This window comes from Hyla sarda, chromosome 1 (genome assembly GCF_029499605.1).
Source record: "Hyla sarda isolate aHylSar1 chromosome 1, aHylSar1.hap1, whole genome shotgun sequence".
Taxonomy (NCBI): domain Eukaryota; kingdom Metazoa; phylum Chordata; class Amphibia; order Anura; family Hylidae; genus Hyla; species Hyla sarda.
This window is the reverse complement of record NC_079189.1, coordinates 300,205,119-300,223,894: the sequence shown is the minus strand read 5'-3', so window position 1 is coordinate 300,223,894 and position 18,776 is coordinate 300,205,119. Positions and strand designations below refer to the sequence as shown.

Sequence of the window (18,776 nt, the reverse complement as noted above, 5' to 3'; positions counted from 1 at the left end):
CGGGAGTGGCTTAGGGACAAGTCTGTATGTCCTTGAGTGGCCCAGCCACTCAGCCCTGATGTAAACCCAATCGAACATCTCTGGAGAGACCTGCATATGGCTGGTCATTTTCAGGAACCAGAAAAAGCTTGAGAGGATTTGCAGTTAAGAATGGCAGAATATCCCCAGATGCACTTTAAGGCTGAGTTTACAAAAATGGAATCTATGTCCCAAATTGTGGCCAAAGATCAAGAGTGGGGCCAGTGCCAACAGAAGTAGGTGCTGGGACCGCACAGACTACATTGCTGCCTATAGATGGCAATTCATTTCTAAATGGATCCGCTATAAGAATGAAAAATAATTTTGTAGATCTTGGAAATGTATTGCCGTCTCTATTGGGAGAGCAATGTAGTCCGCTCTATCGGCACTGGCCACCCTCAGGATCTCAGACCACAATTCCAGCCAGAGGTTCAGTTTGTGTGAACCCAGCCTTATTGATAACATTTAACTATAAATACATCTATTTTTAAAAGCATTCTTACTTTGCAGCATTTTACCACAGCTGCCAAACACTATTTGCACATTACTGTATATGCACAAATTCATAGAAAATCAACAGATGTTCTATGGACTTTCTGTGAATCCATATACTGCTAAGCATGAGGATCTCCTCCGATCAAAAAAAGTAGATTTTCATGCTTACCATAAAATCTCTCTCGGAGGATCCATTGGGGGACACACAGACTGTGGGTTTATGCTGCTGCCACTAGGAGGAGGACACTAGGCAACAAAAGAAGTTGTCCCCTCCCAGCAGGATATACCCCGCCTACAGACTCCGAGCTATCAGTTTAGTCCCAAAGCAGTAGGAGAGGACCAACAGGGAAAGAAAAAACCGTAACTGTCCGAGGAAACCACAGACAAAAATTAACCGAACCAACCCTCGGACAGGCAACCGAATCAAGGACACCAGAACAAATGGGTGGGTTCTTTGTCCCCCAATGGATCCTCTGAGAAAGCGATTTTACAGTAAGCATAAAAATCTACTCTTCTCGCTCGGCTCCATTGGGGGACACAGAGACAATGGGATGTACCAAAGCAGGCCCCGGGGTGGGAAAAACTAAGCATTTTTCCAGCCCAGACTGTAAAAACAGGGGATAAGGAGTGAGATTCACACCATCGAAATCAGGACCACCAAGTACGGTGATAAATCTTCGCAGAGGAAGGCTTGCGCGCCTTGATCATTGTGCGGATCACTTGGGGAGAGAACCCTGAGCACGCAGACTCAACAGCCATGCTGTCAAATGCAGCAACAGTAAATTGGGGTGGCAAAGGGGACCCTGAGAGAGCCGGTCGGGACGAACTGGGAGGCACAGTGCTAGTCGAACCACGCTCGCCTGGGTCAGTTCGGGGCCACGACAATGGCGGGGATGGCCCTCCGCTTTGAGCTTCCGCAGGACCCTGGGAAGGAGAGGAAGAGGAGGGAAGAGATGGGGGAGGATGAAGTGCGACAAGGGGATCACAAGGGTGTCTGCGGCTAGGGCCAGAGGATCTTGGGACTTCGCAACGAAGCAAGGAACTTTATGGTTGTGGCGTGATGCAGAGAGGTCCACTTTTGGAGTGCCCCAGAGGTTGCAGATCTCAGCAAACACCTCTGGATAAAGAGAACACTCGCCGGGGTTGGCTGAGGAAGTCTGCCTCCCAATTCTCCACTCCCAGAATGTGAATCGCCGAGATGGAGGGAACTCAGAGTTCTGCCCAGAGAAGGATCCTGGAGACCTCGGCCATCGCTGCAAGTGCCGCCCTGGCGATTGATCTATGCCACAGCCGTGGAGTTGTCCGACTGGACACGAACAGGACGGTCCTGAAGAAGGTGTTTCCAATGGAGGTGGCAATAGGTTAATTGCCCGAAGTTCCAGGATGTTGATGGGGAGGAGGGCTTCCTGGGAGAATCAACGGCCTTGGACCGTCCGATCCCTGAAAACTCCCCCCAACCGCTGAGACAAGCATCAGTCGTCATGACCTGCCATTGGAGGGGCAGAAAGGATCGCCCCTGTTGAAGAAGAGGAGACCAAAGCCACCACAGGAGGGACTGGCGAGTCCTGGGAGGAAGAATGATCCTATGATCGAGGGATAGCGGAGACTTGTCCCACAGGGACAGAAGAAACTGGGCGAATGGAACGGCTTCCATGGCCGCTACCATCCGACCCAGGACTTCCATGCAGAACCGAATGGGAACTGGAACAGGGCGATGGAGAAGACGAACTCCTGTTGACAGAGTGCGGTGCTTGTCTGGCGGGAGCTGAATCCAGGCAGTCGCCGTGTCGAACTGGAGTCCGAAGATGATTAGAGACTGGATGGGAATCAGCTTGGACTTGTGCCAATTGACCACCCAGCCAACACAAGACAAGGTCTGAAGAATGAGAAGCTTTGGATACAGGATCAAGCGCACGGAACCCCCTTACTTGGCGATGACGAAAAGGTTTGAATAGAATCCCGATAAATGCTCCTTGGGAGGAACTTGGACGATCACTCCCTGAGCAAGAAGGGTCCTAAGCACGACCCGAAAAGCTGCCGCCAAGGAAGGAGAACGAGGAGGTGGGATCGAAAAAATTGATTCCCTGGAAGGGAAGCAAACCATCCGATAGCCATTGGAAACGACATCTCGGACCCAAGAGTCCAGCACGTGGGCAGACCAAGTGTCCCGGAACAGGGACAAACGACCTCCCACCTGAAAAGAATGTTCGGGTGGGAGTGTCCCTTCAGGCGGAGGGAGGCTTACGGGTGCCCGACTTGGCCGCAAAACGGACGGAACTGTTATCCAACTTCCAGGAGGGACGGGCCTTGAAGGAAGAAGCCTTCTAATCCTGTGAGGGTGCCGGTTTGGTTGCCTGACCAGAGCCAAAAGACCGAAAAGGCCAAAAAGGAGGTAGACTTCCTGTGGGAATCAGTACGGCGAGACTTATTCTGCGGCAATAAGGAGCTCTTACCTCCAGTAGCCTCGGAGATAATCTCATCCAGGCGTTTCCCGAATAGTCGGATCCCAGAGAAAGGAAGCTCAGTGAGAGATTTCTTGAAAGCGGCATCGGTGTCCCAGGCATTGAGCCACATGGAGCAACAAATCGCCACCAGATTACCTGTGGCAAAAGCTGTACAACGGGCAGACTGCTGAGAAGCATCGCACAAATAGTCTCCAGCATTGGAGAGTTGAAGTACAAGATCTGCCAAATCTTATGAAGGGGCCCCGAACAAAATACCCTGGCGGAGCTGGGAAGCCCAGACAGAAAGTGCTTTGGACACCCAAGCAGAAGCAAAGGCAGGAAGCAAAGATGAACCCAAAGCTTAAAAGGTGAATTTGTCCAGATTTTCAATCCGCTTGTCTGCCGAGTCCTTAAAGGATGCTGCATCCCCCAAAAGGTAAAAGTGGTTGATTTCTACAGAAGGGAAACCGGAAGATCCACAGCCAGTGGAGATGTCCATTTCGCAATAAGGTCCTGGTCAACGGGAAGCTGCGCCTGAACCTTCTTAGTCCCTTGAAAGAGTTTGTCTGGATGTTTCCATTCTGTTTCCAATAAGGTGTCAAAATCAGCATGAGAGCTGAAAACCTTAGGAGAGTGGCGGGTGAGATGAAAGGAAACTTCTGGTGCTGGGTCTGAAGTTTCGGGGTCCTCTGGGTGGAAGGTGTCCCTGATGGTTGTTTACCATGTCTGACGTGCTGGCTCGGTCCTCTGGATCAGAGGCAGAACCTGACGCCTCATCTTCCAGCTCCCCAGGAGAGTGGGAGCGGGTGGATGTAGTCTTAGATGAAGGCGAAACAGACCTGGCACGCAGACCTGGAGACCTACGGCGGCGACCAGGAGAGCCACCCATAGAGCAGGGTCGCTTCTGGGGGGCAAGGGAAGAGGAAAGAGTCCTATGAGGAGAGTGCTTCACCCGAGCTCCAGATTCCGGAAAGGATCCAGCGGAGAACACCCTAGGGTGCTTGTTAGATCACCCAAAATAAGGATCAGGGGAGGGTAAGCAAGCCTCTCTGGAGGTCTGTCGTAAGGAAGACCTCTTCAATGCAGTTACCACAGAACGGGAAACCTGTGCCAGGTTGGAAATAGACAGAGAAGGAGGAAACCCATTCTAGCGGGTGGAGCAAAGCCCGCACGTTATGGTGGAACGTCCTGGGATGGGCAGAGCCCGCACGTTACGGCGGAACCTTATTGGGTAGAAATGACCCCTGTGGCACGCACACCACACTGATAGGAAGATAGTGACCCCCCCCATTGCGTGCGCTGAAAACCCATAGGACAGGAGAGAAAGGGGCCAGTTCCCCACCGAAATGCCGGCGGGGAGTGGGCAGAGCGAATTGATGTGATTAGGCCGCAGCCACGGCCTCAATTAATACCCCCTGCACTCCGGACGCTTTACCTGGAGTGCGTCCGGAGAAGAGAAAAAGCTGCCAGCCGTGCGCATGCAGCGTGGCTCACAGAAGATAAACCCCCGGCGCTCCGTCTCCTCACGTGGAGGCGGCTGAAGCTAAAGTAAATGCCGGCCATGCGTTCGCAGCGTAGGCAAAGTAGGGCTGTAAAAACGCCCCAGTGAAAATAACATGAACCACTATCCTAAGCCCCAGTGCTTCTATCCCCTGTTCAGAATTCTTATTCAACTGCCCCTAGAAAGAATAAAAAAGGAGTGGGCCCAAAACAGGGGGCTACAGAGGTTGAGAATCCTGAATAAAAGATAGATTCTTAGGAAGAAGGGGGGGGGGGGAAGGAAAGGAGAAGGAAATACTTACCTACTGAAGTCTTCGGCCAGCTATTAAACGCCTGCATCATGCCGGGCTGAGACAGCGAGACCTGGACCCAAAAGGTGCAAAATTGGACATATAATGTCACACCAAACTCCAAAAATGGGCTGGACAAAATTATTGGCACCCATAACTTAATATTTGGCTGCACACCTTTTGGAAAAAATAACTGAAATTAGTCTCTTCCTATTACCATCAATAAGCTTTTTACACCTCTCAGCCGTAATGTTGGCCCACTCTTCCTTTGCAAACTGCTCCAGGTCTCTCTTATTGGAATTGCTGTTTTCCCAACAGCAACTATAAGATCTCTCCCCAGGTGTTCAACAGGATTTAGATCTGGACTATTTGCTGGCCACTTCAGAACTCTCCAATGCTTTGATGCCATCCATTTCTGGGTGCTTTTTGACGTATATTGGGGGTCATTGTCCTGCTGGAAGACCCAAGATCTAATATGCAAAACCAGTTTTCTGACACAGGGCTGTACAGTCCAACCCAAAATCCGTTGGTGATCCTCAGATTTCATGATGCATTGCACACATTCAAGGCACCCAGTGCCACAGGCAGCAAAACAACCCAAAAACATAATTGAACCTCCACCACATTTCACTGTAGGTACTTTGTTCTTTTGTTTGTAGGCATCAGTCCATTTTCAGTAAACGGTAAAATGATGTGCTTTACCAAAAAGCTCAATATTTGTCTCATCTGTCCACAAGACGTTCTCCCAGAAGGATTTTGGTTTACTCAAGTTCCTTTTGGCAAAAGGTAGTCTTGCTTTTTTATGTGTCTGTGCCAGCAGTGGGGTCCTCCTGGGTCTCCTACCATAGCGTTTCATTTCATTTAAATGTCGACAGAGTTCGCGCTGGTACTAATGCTCCCTGATACAATACAGGAATATGTGTGCACTACTGTGGTAGATGTATACAATGACATTGGCTATCCCTCAACACTGATGTTAAAATTGAGACATTCGCCAGTGTATCCTTATATGAAGGACACACCAGAGCCCACACACCAACGCCAAGCTTTCTCAAAAATGGCGCGGGACCTACGCTAATCCTACCTGTGCGTGATAAGCAAAACAGGGTCCAGTGGGCAATTACGGCAGCATTCGGTCGACTCACAACCTCCTCCCAGATACCCTCCAGTGTGACTGAGCACACATGCAATGGGAGGAGGGAGGCAAGTTGCAAGCCCCACCTGAGTTGGCTAATATGGGTGCATGGCCTCACAGGTGCTACCTTAGAAGATATTCAAGGCGCATTAATTATGGAGTTTACCTCCAAGTATAAAATTTAAACAAACAACAAAAACGTGGTCACAAATGGCTGGAGATGCTCAACCCCAAATTTGACCGAATGCTGCCGTAATTACCCACTGGCCCCTGTTTTGCTTATCACGCACATGTAGGATTAGCGTAGGTCCCGCGCCATTTTGAGAAACCTTGGTGTTGGTGTGCGGGCTCTGGTGTGTCCTTCATATAAGGATACACTGGCGAATGTCTCAATTTTAACATCAGTGTTGAGGGATAGCCAATGTCATTGTATACATCTACCACAGTAGTGCACCCATATTCCTGTATTGTATTATTCTGATTGTTACACATCCACACCGTCTATCTGGTGTAGGATTCTATTGTGGCACTTGTAGTCCGCTGCAGGCATCCTCCATTGCATTTTTATGCTGAGGATCGCCCTTAGCAACGGACTACAAGGGCAGGATCTGCTCCCCCAGTATAAATGCACAACCGCATTTGGGGTTGAACACCTCCAGCCATTTGAGACCATGTTTTTTGTTGACTGATGCTCCCTGAGCCTGCAGGACAGCTTGAATATCGTTGGAACTTGTTTTGGGCTGCTTATCCACCATCCAGACTATCCTGCGTTGACACCTTTCATAAATTTTTCTCTTCCATCCATGCCCAGGGAGATTAGCTACAGTGCCATGGGTTGCAAACTTCTTAATCTAGATCTCTGGAGATGGACTTGTAACCATGAGACTGTTATTTTCCCACAATTTTGGTTCTCAAGTCCTCAGACAGTTCTCTTCTCTTTCTGTTGTCCATGCTTAGTGTGGCTCAACAGTCACACAATGCAAAGACTAAGTGAACTTCCCTCCTTTTTATCTGCTTTAAGGTGTGATTTTTATATTGCCCACACCTGTTACTTGCTCCAGGTGAGTTTAAAAGAGCATCACATGCTTGAAACAATCTTATTTATCCACAATTTTGAAAGGGTGCCAATAATTTTGTCCAGCCCATTTTGGGAGTTTGGTGTGACATTATGTCCAATTTGCTTTTTTCCTCCCTTTTATGGTTTAGTTCCAACACGCACAATATGTATAAACATGTGTACAGCAAAACATGTCTTACTGCAATCCTTTTCTGTTAGAAATTCTTCATTTTCTTGAAAAATTTCAGGGGTGCAAACATCTATGGCCATGACTGTATACACGTCCCTAAACTAAAAAAAATAAGAAAATAAAAGACCAGGTCTGGAGAGCTCCAGACCTGTGTCTGCATCCTACGGACACTAAGATAAAACTGATCGCTCAGAGCCTGTAGGTGGGGTTTATCCTGCTGGGAGGGGCCGACTTCTTTTGTTGCCTAGTGTCAGCAGCCTATACTCACGTTCTCTGTGTTCCCCAATGGAGCCAAACGAGAAATCAGAAGTTTTAAATCTTAAAGCATACCTTAAAATGTCATAAGTGTAATTACAAACCATGGTTGGTAGAAAACAGCTGTGTCGTTCCTGTTGTTGTACAGCTGGGTAAGGGAGGACTAGGAGCAGTTATTTTGTGTTCCCAGGTATCTCTTTCAGACCGCTGTTTCCCTGTAGAATTTGATGTTGTCAGATCAGCTGGTGAGTCAGTAAAGGAAGAGGTCACTAAAACAGAGTCCCCAATGGAGGAGTCCTCACGAGGAGTCCAAGGTCTGGAATCCGGCGAAGGGCCAGAAAATGGATGGAATGGTGAATCCAAACCAGAATCTTCCACATTTTCAGGAGAAGATGAAGAAAACGGAGATGGACTTGATGCTAAAGTGTATGTTCTGCAAACTATTATCAGAAAACAATACTGCATTCATTAGGTTATACATTATTTATAAAGTATGTTCAACAATAGCTACTACGGTTTTGATATAAATTTTTATATATTTTTTTATTTATAAATTTTTTCATATATTACTGCAGCCTTCACTTGCTGCCTTATATGGCATACTAGTAATGCTAGGATACCTGTGAAATCATCAGATTCGGAAACAGATTCCTGCTGGGGTCCAAATGAAGAATGGGCAGGATGGGAGTTGCAAATAGAATTTGCATCACAGCTGTAAAGGTACAAATTGTAATAATAAAGAAAGAATTAAAAGAATTACAATGAGATTTTAACATGTCCGTTTGAGAAGTAGTTTTTGGTTTTTGTTTTGACCCGTTTTCCTGACAGGACAAGTATTATTTACTTTTACTTCATAGCAAATCTACGGGTCAGTGACATTACACAAAACAATCTTTAAAGTGTACCTGTTAACAAAAACGTTTGATATAATGTAGATAATATCATTACGTGTATATTTGTAATATACATTGGTTAAAATTAAAAAAAACTTTGGGTGAAAAAAAGCTGTCCATGCAGCTATTGTCTGTGTGTCTCTATGAGGAGTCCAAATACAGGAAGTGTGGTCGGGACAAGCAGGGCATCACTGCACAGAGCCCTGCTTGTCCTCTGTGCACAGAGCCCTGCTTGTCCTCCGTGCACAGAGCCCTGCTTGTCCTCCGTGCACAGAGCCCTGCTTGTCCACCCTTATTTCCTGTATTTGGACTCCTCACAAAGACACACAGGCAATAGCTGCAGGGACAAAAATATATACATTTTAACCAATTTATATTACAAATATACATATAATGGTATTATCTACATTATATGAAAAGTTTTTGTTAATGACAGGTACACTAATAGCTTAACATTGTGGCTTGATGAAACATCCCACAATAAAAGTATTAATAAAAATGGTATATACTGTTCTAGATAAAGTAGGGTAGACTTTAGAAAAGTAATGAATGATAAATATTCTAACTGCTTCACACCATGAGGCACTGGCAGAATAACTTTGCAGGATGAAGCCTTGTCAAATCAATTTTAAACACATTTTCAAACCATCCTTTGTCTACTTGTAGGTTTTCCTTTAATACCCTTCCCATTTTGCTTAACCTTTGGCAACATTTTACACATATTTTATACATTATTTCCCCACTGTTTGATAGGAAAAACATTTGCCATTAATTAAAATAATTTACTTTTCATAAGGTTCTGGTATGATTTACAAAGCCAAAATGCTCAGCTATTGAACATATGTTGTCTTAAGTAGAATCTTTGATATGCAAATGTAAAAAGGCTCCATAAATTTTACCAGCAATTTTAACAATGTTAAAGGAAATCTTTTAGCTCTAGATCATGCTCAGAGCTCAAGTGTCGAGGAGGTGACGAGCTGCAGTATGCACACCTCCTCTCTGTCACCCCTTTATGCTTTGACTGACTGACGTGCAAGGCTCAGTGCTTGAAGATGACCTTTGGACATCAATAATGCAGGGAAGGAGGCGGCTTGTATGCTGCAACTCTACACCACCTCCTTGACACTTGAGCTCTAAACACTATCTAGAGCTGACAGCGTCCCTTCAATGGCGCAATCACATTGTAAGCCTTTCATTAGGAGTTATACATCGGTAGGACTCCAGACACGCACCTTCCTTTCCCCAGATGGAGGGCTGCAATATATCCCACTGTGTAGGAGAATAATGGAATACATTGGCCCTCATTTACTATTGTAAACCCGACTTGTTTTGTCGGGTTTTTTTGGCGCATCTTTGTCTGCGCCATGTCGCAGACATCGTGCGCCAGTCTGCGACACTATGCAAAATTTTTTCCCGACAGACCCGATGTGGATTCTCCCAAACCCGAAAAAGGGGCGTAACCCGACATTTCTGAGCTTTCCCACGTATTTATAAAGGTTTCCAACCCGAATTTGTTGAATTGTTGTGGATTTTTTCCCGACAACTCAGAGGAGTTGGAAACCAAAACCAACAAAACCCACGTGCGACAAACAGGGTGCGACATAAATACCAGGGGAAAAAAGCAGTGGGGTAAGAAAGCAAGATAGACTTACAACCTGATGTTCTAAGTAAATGAGGGCTATTGTCTCAACAGCCTAAGCCCCATCACTGTCTTGTCCCAACTGTCATCAGTTACATCTTTTGAGAAACTTTCTTTTCTGTGCCTTGGGAAGTTATAAGAGTCCATAAAGGTCATTGGCACTTTCCTTGGTGGAGATAAAAAGCAATTGGTATCCTCAGGCAGGCAATCAGAGGCTGGTTCATTCAAAAATCAAAATGGCATCCCAGTTCCCAAGACTGGGATGTGGACTGGCAGATGTCGCGAGTACATTTTGATTTTCAAATTTTTTTGAATCCAGCTGCTTTTTATTCCTTCTAGGGAAAATCCAGTTATATAAACAACCATAAATTTCTAATAGAGCATAAAGACAAAAAATGGGAAGCTTTCTGAATCCCAATACTCTGTCCCGGGACTATGGCTACTTTGAATTCTGAGGTGGCCAAATAGGAGTCACAAAACCTTGCAGAATTTTTTTTTACGTCTAGTAGTAGCAGCAGCAGCAGCAATCTAGCTATGTATCCTAGATGCAGAGTAGTGGATGCATGGGATAGCCTTCCTGCAGAGATGGTCGCTGCAAATACAGTGAAGGAGTTTAAACATGCATAGGATAAGCATAAGGCTATCCTTCATATTAGATAGGGCCAGGGACTATTGATAGGATTCAGATTATTGGGCAGACTAGATGGGCCAAATGGTTCTCATCTGCCGACACACTCTGTTTCTATCCTAAGGCTTCTCTCTTTTCTGGCAGGTCACTTTACCTGAGCTCCTCATACATGACCACAGAGGAGGGTGCAAGTCAGAGCTGAACCCCCAAGGACATAGGTGATCTGATGAGGAAGCAAAGTGACATATAAGGAGATTTTATGTACTCTCTGTAAAATCTCTTTCCCATAGCCCTCATTGGGGGACACCGATACTTATGGGTATATGCTCTTGCCACTTGGAAGCGCTGACACTAGGAAAAAAAAAAGTCTGCTCCTCTCTAGCAGGATATACCCACCCACTGGACGTGAGGTAATCATTTTTGTCACAAAGCAGTAGCAGTAGGAGAAGCCAACAAAAGAAATATGTCCTAAGGACCCTAGAATAGAATCCCGGATAAAGAACCAAGAACCGGAAGAGTATCCGGACAAAAAAATATATATATGAAGAAATGGGTGGATGCGGTTTCCCCCAATGAAGGATATGAGAAAGATTTTACAGAGAGTACAAAAAAAAAAAAAAAAATCTCCATTTCTCGGTCGCTCCTCATTGGAAGACACAGATACTGATGGGATGTACAAAAGCAGACCCTAGGGTGGGAATAACGACCACCAGAGACAGGGAATCAGTCAAGAGACCAAACCCACTCGTCCGTAAGGCCTGCGGACGAGACCCTAGGCCAGAGACAACCGAGGCCCAGAAACTGAGCTCCCGCAAGATATCCCGTCCATGGAGATGAACTAGGACGCAAAAGGAAGGGACCGTCATATGCAGAGACTCTAAACCTATGTCCATAAAGAGAGACAAGAAAGGTCTACTAGGAAGCCAGATGGGCCGGAACCATCCCGGAAGGAGGTAGGAAATCAACTCCAAGGAACACAGAACCAGACAGAGGGCTAGCTCGGCTGGAAAAAAAAAATGGAAAAAGGGAACAACAAGAGAACCTCATCCAGAGTCAACCAAATCAAGAGAACATGGCAGAAAAACGCCAGGGAGAGTAGCGTACGCCTGAGCAGAAGGCAAGCACATAAGGTGGAGACCAGAAGACCACTGGAAAAAAGAAAGACTGAAACTGGCTCTAAAGGGGTCTGGCACATAAATCAAATGACCTGAACATTTGCAGACCCAAAATCCGTGTCCCAGGGGCAGCTGCAAGCACCCGGGAAACAAAATTAGCTCCACTGATAGAATCCGGATGACCGGAACGCCCTCCATCTCGGGAGTACATGGACCCAGAAGGAGGAGAACAGCTAAAAAGAGCGTAACGCTCTGAAAAGGGGCAACCCGGAACACCAGAGCGACAGACATGGGAACTGGAGTTTCACAAGTCACCTGGAAGACTTACACGGAAGAATAAACAGCCAAAAAAGGAGCGGAAGACCCTGGAAAGGAGCATCCCGGAACACTGGAGCGGCCGACATGGGAAAACGAGGTTCCCGAGTCTCCTTGAAGATGTACACCTAAGGGTAAGGAAACCCAATGTCCGCCAAACTCTCCGGGTGACAAACTTCTGTGTAGAAACAAGAAGAAGTGCGGTACAGAGAGACCGCCCCACAAATGGGATCGGGAGAAGTCTGGGCAGGATCGCTACACATGCCCAAGACCTCAACCATCACTAAGGCCCAAGAATCAGGAGGGCCGACCTACAAAAGAAGGCACGCCACAGCATCCCAGGATAGTGTCCATGACAAGGAGACTAACCGGTCTTGGACCCCAGTAGTCCGAGCGGACCAGAGCACTGCGAAGCAACATCCCGTCAGAACGGGAATGGAGAGGGAACAAAAAGGAACCCAGACACAGGGCGCAAGACTGTGGTATCAGTGCAGCGCAAGTGACACTGTCAAAGGGAAGGATGAACACACCCAAGGAGTTTGCGCCAAGGGAGAAGGAGAGCAATGGCAGGACCTAAACAACAGACTGTGGTTAGACCAGCTGTCGCTGAGCCATACATGATCGCATAAACTCATCCAACAGAGGAGAGTGCCAAGGCTGCATGAGCAGCAGTAGATAACCAAGAAACAGGAAAAGAGCCAGGCTGCAATAGTGGGCAGTACACAAGCATAGACTGCAAAAGGCTCTTTTAAAATGCTCACAGCAAAAAACAGGGGCCCAGCCAGATATCCTACCTATATAGTGGTAAGAGAGCGATGGCTCCATCTTGGCAATAGAAAGCTTAGAGAAATAGTCCCCCTAGTGGTGGGGAAAACAAGGGGCGGCCAGGTGAAACTCAGGCACTGACCATGTCAAGCTCCCTGATCCCCGTACTCCCTGTGGAAGGGGGAATGTCAAGTGCGCCAGGCACTGACGGAAAAGGGGAATGCCGCCCTATGGCAACGGAACAAAGTACTGGGTGGACAAAGCCATCAGGAACCCTGCGACAACATATTGAGGAATGGAGGAGCCAATTTGTATCCGAAGAGGGATCGGAATCCCAGACACTGGTGCAGGGCAAAGACACAAAAACGTGACTACAAATGCAAGTAAGATGCACACGCATACAGTGTTGAGAGGAACTCCCATCGGAGTGAAACCCTGGACCAAATGGGTACCAACGGAGCCATTCCGGTCGAGTCTAAGGCAACAGAGCAGGCGTGTGAGACACCCTGCATAGGATCCCAGGAAAGATACATGGAGGCATGGGGGGCTGAACTGACGTCATGGCCCCATGCCAGAACAGAGGTGTTCAACCGCTGCAGACCTGTGCAAACAAGATCACAGGAAGGCCCGAGGCACACCCCACTGAAAGAAGGGAAGATAGGCTCTACATGTGCAGAGTGTCAATAGCATATGTAGGGACACAGACATGGTTACTTCACAATAGTAGTGTGGAACTAAGACTGCAGACATGAAAGAAACCGTAGACATCCAAAAATCCGTCAGTATGGAAGACAGGCTCAGCACCCAAAAGGTGTGTCACGACCATGCCCCTAGCAGACCAATATGGCACACTTGAAAAGTGGAACAGAATGCTGCAGTTGCTGTGAAAGGCCATGGAATCTACAGGAAACGCCCACACCCCATCTCCTAATGGTGTCACACACCAGGCCTGCTGTCACAGATGCAAGAGATGAAGGATGTGTGTGGGGCAGGAAACATGCAGACACAGTATGACCAACAGGTATAAAAGATCCAAAGAACCCACAGAGACACACTTTGTCGAACTTCCCATGGAAAGTGAGTCACCAGACTGCAGTCGCAGGAGGAATGGGGTAGGTGACCTGGTGACTCAGAAAACCATGCAGACAGACAGTGTCTGGCTATCTGGCATAGGGACCATGGCCACACTGGATGTGGGTTACCAGTCTTCAGCCGTGAGAGCAGCAGGCATGTAGAGAGACCCTGTAAAGGAGGGAACCCTGCAAACTAGTATGTGGTGCATTGTATATGGCACATGGAGCAACATGGGGTGATTCACTCGGAACTACACCTTGGCAGTGGGTTACCTGAACTTCCATCCACAGTGTGGGAAGTGTATGGTAGATGACCCGACGTAGTAGTAAACCATGCAGACAACAACCGTCTGGCTGACTGGTAAAGGATTCCTGAATGTACAAGATCACTCAATCAAACCTTCCCACAGGAAGTGGGGTACTGAAGTGTGGCCGATTGAACAGGTGACACCGGCGGTGTAGGAGACCCAGCAGACGAAAGTCTGCCTGACTGGCCTCAGATCCATGTACCCTCATCCAGATTCATCACACCAGCAGTGAGGTACTGAGGCCATGCCTGCGGCAGCCCTGATATGGGAGATAGACTGTGGCAGAAACTGTGCAGACAACAGTCTGCTGAACAAGTACACCTCCAGTGCTAGAGAAAAGGGGACAACAGCCAGATATGCGAACATCGTGCCCCTCTGTCACACGTGGGAGGGAGGGGAGGTCTAGGAGCCATGGATAGTATCCCTGCCACCCTGGGAGATCGGGGAGGCTGAATAGCTGAGGATTGTATCCCCGTCACCCAGTATAGGGTCCATAGGACATGTTGGAGCACTTCTTAGTACCCCTCGCACAGCAGAGGGGACCCGGAACTCCAGTCGCAGATGCCTTAGACGTGTGATGAGTGACAGGGGTGGAGTAAACCACGCAGACCACTGTCTGGCTTACTGGTATGGGTCTTTAGTATACAACAGGTAACTCCATGGGACAACTCGCACTAGTAGTGGGGTACCGGAATCCAGGCGTGGATGCGGCAGCTGTGAGATGAGTGACAGGGGAGACTGCTGTATGGCATGTTGATATCCGGTCCAATCCGTGGACCGGATGGGTGACCAGCAGATATGACAGTAGGAACTGCGAAAGCATCCTTAGCATCTGTCAGGAATGCAAATGCCCTTGCATGGGAATTCGGCCAGTGCCATTCACGGTAAACGGGGGGGGGGGGGGGGCGCGACGACACTGGAACTCGGCTGAGGGCACGACAGACATACCACCCAGCGGTAGAGGGGAACAGTACTGACTGTATCCCCAAGTAACTTCGAGGGATCGTGAAATCTCTGGCAACGACCAGCCAATGGCGCATCACATAAGTTTCCCTCACAGAGCGAGAACCCAGCAGAAAATCGGTATGCCGGAGGTGTACCGTATCTGGCTAAATGTAATGTGCCATATCAGGCCCCGTACAAGGCGACGGAAGCAAAGAAAGCACCCCCATATACAATACCTAGAAATTAAGCCTAGCAGATATTAAGCTGATAAGTACAGATATTAAAGGCCTGTAATAGCTATTGGATGTCAAGAGGGAGCCCACAAGAAGAAATGGAAATGAAGGCACAATTCAATTAATGTCCACAGGAGGGCACCAAACGCTACCACCAGACTAGAAGCACTTTTTTTTGTGTTTGTGATTGTACTGAACATGGCAGGAAGGAAGTGTTGGGAGCAAGGCGCCCCGCACTGTAACTGGCCACAAGAACCCTAAAGGGAGATTGACTAGGACGCACACACACCATGAGCAGAACGCATGCAGACAGCCTTAGGAGTGTTGACGGCTCGGAGCAGCGTGCTACAGAAGTGCCTGCTAAGCAGCCACACAGCTAAGAGGCCAGGAGAGCGGGCTGGCTGGAAGGCCAGCAATACCGCTCTATCTACGGAGCACCAATGACCTCCGCAATGGTGGAGAGGCGGAGCTAGGTGCCGCTGGAGGCTGCCTGGCCTCCAGGTTTGCACGCTGGCTGAGGGGGAGAAGAAGGGTGGAGCCACGCGCCGCCATATCCCCCTGAACTCCCGCCAGCTGAATACCCCCCACAGTGGGGGGAATGAAAGATAAGACAGATGGCGGAGGAAAAGAACAGCAAAGCTGAGCCGGGAAGGAAACACCTGTGGAGGGAGACACTGTAAAGGGCCAGCGGCTGTCCTCCAGTACCTAGTATGCAGAAGACACGACCCCCCCACCCCAGGATACTCCGAGCGAGCCCCACACATAATGCTCCCAATAAAGGACAGAGTCCATATGTTAAAGAGGAAGGGAAGGCACATACTCACCTGTGGACACCATCCTCTATACTCACCTCAGGTGTATTCAACCAGCTTATGGCCACACTGCATCATGCCAGGCTGACATAGCGGGGCAAGCAGGGGCAGTGGGGGACCCGGACCCAGGGTACAACATCCAGGTTGTGGCCATTAGCGAGAAGGGGTTAACAGCACATACTCTATGTACTGTCCCCCTTTATCGCATATGGGGGAACAGGTAGCGCAATGCTACTGAACTCCCACCTGAAAAGGGAAACAAAAGGGAGGAAAAACCTAACTAAACAGCCCTTACTAGAAAATAATAAAAAAAAAGATCAGGTCTGGGGAGCTCCCAGACCTGTGTCTTGCTCCCTTCTGACACTAGCTTAAACTGATTACCTCTCACTTCCAGTGGGCGGGTATATCCTGCCAGGGAGGAGCAGACTTTTTTTCCCCAGTGTCAGCGCCTCCTAGTGGCAAGAGCATATACCCATCAGTATGTGTCCCCCATTGAAAAGCAACCGAGAAATTCATTTTTTTTTAAAACTATCTATGATAAAGGCTCCATGAGCAGTGTCTGGTGCTCTCAGAATCACTGACACCAGCTTCCCACTTCCCAGGTGTGTACTGGAGCTACAGTTTTATTCTGAGGCACAGAACAGATTCCCCAATCCCTAACAGGATGGATGAGGATGCCTCATTTTAACACAAAACCATGACTTAATGATGGTGGGAGCAGTGGCTGCTTTTTTAAATCTGCTGCCTGGTGTTTTTGGTATTAAAACTAGTCATACATATGGTTTTTTTTGTCTATGGGTATCATGTTTGGAAAAAAAGTGCACAACCAATTTGTTGCCAACTGCAACTAAAGTGATCTCTATTTTTATTTCACAACTGGTCTGACAATACAAGCAAAGCTGAATTCTGATGTGTTCTTGTCTGGTTAAAGTAGTATGGTGGTGTAAAACCATTTTTCCTCTATCAGACTGTTGGCACCCTTCCCGATCTCATGCATGGCACCCCAGCTCTCTGCATGAATGATGTTGTGTCAACCCCTGCATAAAGCGGTGGCTGACACGCCCCATGCGTCTCTATGGAAAAGCCTGAGACACAGCGTTTATCTCCAGCTCTCCCATGAAGATATATAGAGGGAGCGTGTTGACCACCGCTTTGTGCGTGGGTCGACAGTCTCCTTGGACAGTGCGGAGATTGCTATGTGCACAAGAAGAGCTGAGTGCTGTGCAGGAGATTGCAGGAGGTCCCAGCGGTCAGACACCCTGCGATCAGACACTTATCCCTATCCTTTGGGTAGAGTATAAGCTGTCCTGCACCACAGTACTCCTTTAAGTTACTATTACATTACAACTATTCCTAAATTAAGATATTTTTTTATGTAAAAAGAAGCATAAATTGTATTACCTGTTGGTTACAGAGGATGGTGAGGTGTTGGAAAAACCCAGACTAGGTTTATCTGTGGAAATATGTACAATATGTCTTAAAATGGACAATGCAAACAATGTTTAGGAATTATGGCAATGAAATGTCAGAATCATACCTGTGTGACAATTCATTAGTGTTTTGGCAGATGCATCGCCAGTATTTGTAACTGTGCCTGAATTCACACAAAGACAAAAATGTGACCATCAAAAAAAAACATAATGCACAAACAAAAAAAAATCCTGAAGTTGAGGCATTGCATATACTCACGAACTGTCTGCCGTCTCACTGAAACCTGCATGTTAAAAGACAGAAGACATGTCACTTGTAAAAGTAGAGTAACCCTCTAGAAAAAAAAAAACAGAAAAGGTTAATAAAAACAGATCTACCACTGCTGCAGGTGGCTGAATCATGCATCCCACAGTCTCCCTTAGTCTTTTCATTTTAGTTTCTTCATCTTCTTCTCCTTCTACAGTCTGTGCAGGTTTAATCTGAATTCTGAAACGGCGTGGTTCATCATCATCGTCATCAAAATCAGAATCACTAGAGGAACAGCAGGCAACTGAGGATTCTCCTGTGTTTTGGTCAAGTTAAAACAAACATAACATATTTGTTCTCCTGATTAGAAGTATAGAGGGTTGTCTAGTGCGGATGAGAGCCCTCACTAACCCTATTTGGCAGGGAACATGAAAACTGTCAGGTAATAGTTTATACTAATAAATTAGGAACAGCACAGAATTTGGATACTTGTGTACAACCCACGAAAGGTTTGGGCTGCAGAACACTTATTAATTGGGTGCGTAGGCTTACTATATCATATGCTTCACACATGACGCACGGCTGCTGAACAGATATGTGGAGAAGTGAAGGTGGGAAAAAAAAAATGCAAACAGACCTTGTTATATACGAATTACTGTCATTAAAGGACATCTGCAGAAAAAGACAACTTATCCCCTATCCACAGAACCCCCCCCCCCCCCCCGCAATCTCCTGCACGGGGCCACTCTCCCGTGCAGGAGGCGTGCCGGCCACAGCATGACCCGCGGCTGACACGCCTCCTCCATGTATCTCTATGGGAGAGGCTAGGAGGCAGTATGTGGAGGGGGGCGTACCGTCGACCTCAGAGGTCGAGGCTACACGCATTAGCCGCTCACATACAGCGGCAATGCGGGGGCCCTGTGAAGGAGATTGCAGGGGGTCTCCCAGCGATCAAACAGACACTTTTCCCTTATCCTGCGGATAGGGGA

At 47.6% G+C, this 18,776-nt stretch overlaps 1 protein-coding gene across 4 annotated transcripts in view; it reads right to left on the bottom strand.

Moving 5' to 3' along the window:
- FCHO1 (FCH and mu domain containing endocytic adaptor 1) overlaps positions 1 to 18,776 on the bottom strand; it is a 192,992-nt gene that overhangs the window by 47,531 nt on the left and 126,685 nt on the right. For all 4 annotated transcript variants that reach the window (XM_056518086.1, XM_056518088.1, XM_056518089.1 and 1 more), the window contains 6 exons: positions 17,919 to 18,103; positions 17,800 to 17,824; positions 17,648 to 17,704; positions 17,512 to 17,563; positions 8,005 to 8,096; positions 7,489 to 7,824 (listed from right to left, as the gene is read on the bottom strand). In XM_056518086.1, the coding sequence (XP_056374061.1) occupies positions 7,489 to 7,824; positions 8,005 to 8,096; positions 17,512 to 17,563; positions 17,648 to 17,704; positions 17,800 to 17,824; positions 17,919 to 18,103 (747 nt within the window). The remainder of the gene's footprint in view (positions 1 to 7,488; positions 7,825 to 8,004; positions 8,097 to 17,511; positions 17,564 to 17,647; positions 17,705 to 17,799; positions 17,825 to 17,918; positions 18,104 to 18,776) is intronic.